Here is a 6,705-nt window from a genome sequence, read left to right on the forward strand (position 1 = left end):
ACTAGTGCCAAACGAACCACCAACCCCGTCAGGGAGGAACTGTCTTGTAAATAGGTCTTCTTTGCACACTCCTAAGTAGCTCCTCCTCCTTTACAGTCACTGCTCTGGGTACGATTAGCTAAATCAGTTTTGTATAGTGAGACCATGTCGCTGTCTGTACGTAAATCTATTAATCGCGCAAGAGAATCAACTCATATGTGGAATACTGTGGCAGGACGTTTGTTTATATTGAGCTCAAGACATTATGAAACAATAAACATTCACTACTCACAAACCTGAAGACCTCGTGACACAGACTACACACTGACTGACCTACAAGATGAATGAAAGAAACCGTTTTAGCTTACTGGAAGAAAAAACTGCTCTGTGACCGAAGTGAAGGACAGTAAAGGCCGCCATAATGTTCTCCACCTGAACCAATAACAGCTTAATGTCCGTCTTCCCTCCAAGCTGAACTGTAAATCCAGCCATTGAACTCCAGTTACTTTCCGTTGACCTTAATTAAAACCATCTCATGACCCAACTTGGCCTCAAACTCCGCCAATAGTTGTACTGGCCAGTATTTATGCGCCGCGCAATATGCAGATGAGAGAGGATAGTCTGCCTTACGTTAGGGGGCGGCAGGGGTGATGGGAAAGCCTGCCAGCGCAAGACGAACACTGTCTATTAGCGGTGATATACTTGGCCATGCCGTGCTGCGGGTAATGCACAAGATGGAAGCAATGTAGAGAGACTCGTGTCCAATTTGCTGTCTTTCTCTCCTATTACACAGAAACCCTACCTGGATCCAGACCACCAACCACCCATCACCGACCGCCGCGCCTCGGGGGGTGGGGCAGCAAGGAGGCAGATTGAATGTCACTGGTTCAGAATATCTTCACTAAAAATGACGAGAGAAAGAAATGTTGTCATGATGAGACATTGCCGTGAAACTATCAGTATTTCATGTTGATAACATCAAATTTACATATCTAATCAAGCACATTTTACATAAACATCAGAGACAAATACTGATCTAAAAAGTCAACATGCCACCAATACTAAAACAAAGTGTCTGCGATATTCACTCATTACAGTGACTACCAAACCCCATACCGCCTCACACCACACCACCGCTGCACACCACGACACATCACCACATTAACCCTTTCACTGGGACACGCAATTACTTACACTAAAAGCAATGTATAAATTAGAGAGAGAAATAATGCAATCATAAAGCAGCACAGTGTTTGGTGGCGGATGCAGAACAAGAGAAAATGTTTGAGTGGTTAATACTAAGAAATGTGCCAAACAGTAATAAAAGAGGGTTAACATATACAAACACCAACACTACCACAACACAAAACATATATCATATACACCACATCACCACCACAGTTTATAGACCTACATACATTGCATCACCAACACCACCACATCCACCAAATATACATTACCACACAAAACAACATAAAACACACCACACCACATCACCACCACAACACACACACACACACCTCCACCACCAGCACCACCAGCAGGCATCCCATCCCGCCATTCCCCACAGACCACACTAATAAGACTACAAGAAATCAAAGGACGTCTCTGGGATGTCCGCGGTCGCCTCTTCGTACCCCGAGCTGCTTAAGACACAACCTTGACATTATTAGCCTCACAAATTTGCCCATAATGAAAGGCTGGATGTATAGCCATTACAGAGCGGTGTTGTCAGCGATATAAGCAATGCGCGGTCAAGGTCTTGTATGTTTCCTGTTTACGGACTCTATTTGTGAGGTAAACATTATAATGAGTGCATGTCTATTGCTCCCTAAGCGATTGGTACTCAGGTCACTGGGTCCGCAAATCAATTAAAGACTCTAGACAAGTGATCATCAAGTCAGTTGAGACTCAAGCCCGTTGGTGCTCAAACCAAGCGAGACCCAAATCAGTTGGTCACCAATCTTACTTAGTCTCTTTGTTCAGTCTCGCTCTGTGTGTGTGTGTGTGTGTGTGTGTGTGTGTGTGTGTGTGTGTGTGTGTGTGTGTGTGTGTGTGTGTGTGTTTCACTGTTTGATCTGCTGCAGTCTCTGACGAGACAGCCAGACGTTACCCTACGGAACGAGCTCAGAGCTCATTATTTCCGATCTTCGGATAGGCCTGAGACCAGGCACACAACACACACCGGGACAACAAGGTCACAACTCCTCGATTTACATCCCGTACCTACTCAATGCTAGGTGAACAGGGCTACACGTGAAAGGAGACACACCCAAATATCTCCACCCGGCCGGGGAATCGAACCCCGGTCCTCTGGCTTGTGAAGCCAGCGCTCTAACCACTGAGCTACCGGGTGTGTGTGTGTGTGTGTGTGTGTGTGTGTGTGTGTGTGTGTGTGTGTGTGTGTGTGTGTGTGTGTGTGTGTGTGTGTGTGTGTGTGTTTTTTTTTTACGTAGGGAAGAGGGCCAGCCAAGGGCAAAAAAAAGAAAGTTAGAAGGCCCACTTGAGCGCTGGCTCTCCAAAGACTTCAAAGTGCCAAAACCGTCAGCCAGAATTAGGGGAGCAAATGCCTCGATACCTCCCTCTTAAAAGAAGACAAGTTGTAGGAATTCGGAAATACAGATGCAGGGAGGGAGTTCCAGAGTTTACCAGTGAAAGGGATGAATGATTGAGCGTACTGGTTAACTCTTGCATTAGGGAGTTGGACAGAATAGGGATGAGAGAAAGAAGAAAGCCTTGTGCAGCGTGGCCGCAGGAGGAGGGAGGCATGCAGTTAGCAAGATCAGTAGAACAGTTACCATGAAAATAGCGATAAAATATAGAAAGGGATGCAACATTTCGGCGGTGAGAAAGAGACTGAAGACAGTTAGTCAGAGGAGGGAGCTTCATGAGACGAAGAGCTTTCGATTCCACCCTATCAAGCAAAGCTGTGTGACTGGAACCCCCAAACATGCGAAGAGTACTCCATACAGGGACGGATAAGGCCCTTATACAGAGTAAGCAGTTGGAGGGGCGAGAAAACTGTCGGAGACGCCTCAGAACACCTAACTTCATAGAAGCTGTTTTAGCAAGAGATGAGATGTGAAGTTTCCAGTTAAGATTATGAGCAAAGGACAGACCGAGGATATTCATTGTGGAAGAGGGAGACAGTTGAGTGTCATTGAAGAAGAGGGATAGTTGTCTGGAAGGTTGTGTCGAGTTGATAGATGGAGGAATTGAGTTTTGAGGCATTGAAAACTACTAGATTTTCTCTGCCCCAATCGGAAATCTTAGAAAGATCGGAAGTCAGGCGTTCCGTGGCGTCCCCGCGTGATCTGTTGATTTCCTGAAGGGTTGGACGTCTCTGAAAGAACGTGGAAAGATGTAGGGTGGTATCATCAGCGTAGGAGTGGATAGGGCAAGAAGTTTGGTTAAGAAGGTCATTAATGAATAATAGAAAGAGAGTGGGTGACAGGACAGAACCCTGAGGAACACCACTATTAATAGGTTTAGGAGAAGAACAGTAGCCGTCTACCACAGCAGCAATAGAGCGGTCGGAAAGGAAACTTGAGATAAAGTTGCAGAGAGAAGGATAGAAGCCGTAGGAGGGCAGTTTTGAAATCAAAGCTTTATGCCAGACTCTATCAAAAGCTTTTGATATGTCTAACGCAACAGCAAAAGTTTCACCGAAATCTCTAAAAGAGGATGACCAAGACTCAGTAAGGAAAGCCAGAAGATCACCAGTAGAGCGACCTTGACGGAAGCCATACTGGCGATCAGACAGAAGATTGTGAAGTGACAGATGTTTGAGAATCTTCCTATTCAGGATAGATTCAAAAACTTTAGACAAGCAAGAGATTAAAGCTATAGGACGGTAGTTTGAGGGGTTAGAACGGTCACCCTTTTTAGGAACAGGCTGAATGTAGGCGAACTTCCAGCAGGAAGGAAAGGTACAAGTCGATAGACAAAGTTGGAAGAGTTTTGCCAGGCAAGGTGCAAGCACAGAAGCACAGTTTTTGAGAACAATAGGAGGGACCCCATCAGGTCCATAAGCCTTCCGAGGGTTTAGGCCAGCAAGGGCATGGAAAACATCATTACGTGTGTGTGTGAGACAGACACACACACACACACACACACACACACACACACACACACACACACACACACACACACACACACAGAGAGAGAGAGAGAGAGAGAGAGAGAGAGAGAGAGAGAGAGAGAGAGAGAGAGAGAGAGAGAGAGAGAGAGAGAGAGAGAGAGAGAGAGTGTGTCAGGTGGTGTGAATCCATCTTGCATCGGCATGAAAAAATGCGGCATGAAAAAATGCCAGTGTGTGGCCTTGATGTGTCAACTGGTTTGGCCCAGCAATGGAATTAGGTGGAGAACAATGAGTTCAATTTGAAACCTGTACCACCCAAAGCGCTCGCTCGCTCTCTCTCTCTCTCTCTCTCTCTCTCTCTCTCTCTCTCTCTCTCTCTCTCTCTCTCTCTCTCTCTCTCTCTCTCTCTCTCTCTCTCTCTCTTTCTCTCTATATATATATATATATATATATATATATATATATATATATATATATATATATATATATATATATATATATATATATATATATATATATATATATATATATATATATATATATATATATATATATATATATATATATATATATATATATATATATATATATATATATATATATATATATATATATATATATATATATATATATATATATATATATATATATATATATATATATATATATATATATATATATATATATATATATATATATATATATATATATATATATATATATATATATATATATATATATATTCCTGGCTCAAATTAACTTTTATCAATTCTTTGTTTGTATCCCTATTGGCGGGGCTTTGGTCACGTGACCACTGCAGGGCTGGGGTCAAGTGACCACCCCGGTGACCCCAAAGTACAAAAACCCCTCCCCGGGGGTTGCCTTTTTTTTTCAAACGAGAACTATGCCCAGAACTGAACGGATGTCTTTCATGCGCTTTGCAGCTGTTGCGGCCTCACCCCAGCTCGGGGTGCGCTGCGCCCTGCTCAGCACTGGACGCCGCTGGTGCTTGGCGGCAATGTTCACGTTCCCGTCTGACGGGTGGCGGCGGGCGGCGTCAGGGGAGTGGTACAATATTACTGGACCTCAAGGGTCTGGCGAGGCTACCCCCCCAAGGCGCCATTCAAGCTGCGAGCCTGGACAAGCCGCGGCGTGAGAAAGATCACGCAGGGCACACTGGAAGACTTGCTGGCCGCTCTGCAGGCCGGATCCGCCCACCTCACGCTGCGGCTCCTCTCCAGCAGCGAGGGCGTGCACCTTAGCTGGGGCGTGCAGGAGCCAAATCCGACACTGCACGCATCCAGCGAGGCTCCACTTTACCCGAGCCTTCTGCTTAGCGCGATGGCAGAAGTTAGAGGCCCGGGAGGACGACATTGACTTTCTGGGCCGCCGCATCCTCTTCCTGAGGGAGGAGGAGATGTGCGCCCTGGACGGCGGCTCCTTCCTGGGCAGTGGCAGCAATGGCTGCGCGCGGATCTTGCTGTGGGGCGGTGCGCCCGTGGTGAGGAAGGAGTTTCACCACGACGGAGCACTGCTATTCATGATGCGGGAGGCGCGGCTCATGCTGGAGCTACGCGGGGCCGGGGCCGTGCCGCGCCCTCTGGTCCTGGGTTTCCAGGCCCTCACCCTCATCCAGGAGTTTGTCGACGAGCCGTACGACAAGTTCCTGATGCAGTGCTGCGTGCAGGGCGTGCTGCGCTCCCTGGGCCAGCTGTGCCGCCCCCTGGGGGAGGTGCACGCCCGGAGTGTGGTGCACAATGACCTGAAGGCTGACAACATCACAGTCTCGGGCAGCGTGCACTGCCCCGTGCTGCACGTCATCGACCTGGATTGGGCGTGCCGCGCGGGGCGAGTCGCCGCGGACTTCAGCTTAGAGACGGGCGAGGAGGACGACTTTCCCAGAGAAGGGTTAGGCGTTGAGTGCCCCTGGATGGCGCCGGAGGTGAGGGCGCGGCGGCCCGTGTTTGCCTCAGGGGACGTGTTCAGCCTGGGCTTCCTGTTGCAGCAGATAGCAGATTCCTGCATCCAGCCCTGGCTGGCGGTGCCCCTGTGGCGGCTTGGGCAGAGCTGCCCCCGTGAGGAGCCGAGCTGCCGCCCCTGCCTTCTCAAGGTGGCGCGGGCTCTGGCGGCGCTGCGGCGAGGACTGCTATAGTGCCAGCTCCAGGAGCCCTTCCACCTGATGGTGCGGCAGTGAGGCACATGTACAGTGCCGTGGCACACTCACCGACTCACTGCCTGGGTGGCGTAGGCTGCCCTCCTCACCCTCCCACCTCCCTGGGCCACACCCTGGCCGCGGGGCCCTGTCCTCGTCCTCGTCCTCGTCCTCGTCCTCGTTCTCCTCCTCCTCCTCCTCCTGGCGGAATGGTGAATGGAAAGGTGGTGGTGGTGGTGGTGTTGGTGGTGGTGGTGGTGGAGGGTGGCAGGGTTGGTGGAGGCTAACGGAGGCTAACGTTCATCCTCCTCCCCCTCCTCCTCCTCTCTCTCCTTGTCCTTTGAGTACTGTCCTGACCTCTGCTGTTTTCAGACGTGTTTTGATTGCTCTCTGTGTGTGTACGTGACCTGACCTAGTGACCAACCGCATCGCCTCTCCCAGCATTCCGCTGAGTATACTCCGATTTTTGTGTATCAGTAATTTTCTTTGCATT

General features: G+C 48.6%; 1 protein-coding gene across 1 annotated transcript; it reads left to right on the forward strand.

The window, feature by feature from the left end:
• The first annotated feature begins 5,477 nt into the window (after positions 1-5,477).
• On the forward strand, positions 5,478-6,212 carry LOC123513443 (serine/threonine-protein kinase STY46-like). Its single transcript, XM_045270601.1, has one exon. The coding sequence runs from the start codon at positions 5,478-5,480 to the stop codon at positions 6,210-6,212; it is 735 nt and encodes a 244-aa protein (XP_045126536.1).
• Positions 6,213-6,705: the final 493 nt, after the last annotated feature.

This window comes from Portunus trituberculatus, chromosome 36, assembly GCF_017591435.1.
Source record: "Portunus trituberculatus isolate SZX2019 chromosome 36, ASM1759143v1, whole genome shotgun sequence".
Taxonomy (NCBI): domain Eukaryota; kingdom Metazoa; phylum Arthropoda; class Malacostraca; order Decapoda; family Portunidae; genus Portunus; species Portunus trituberculatus.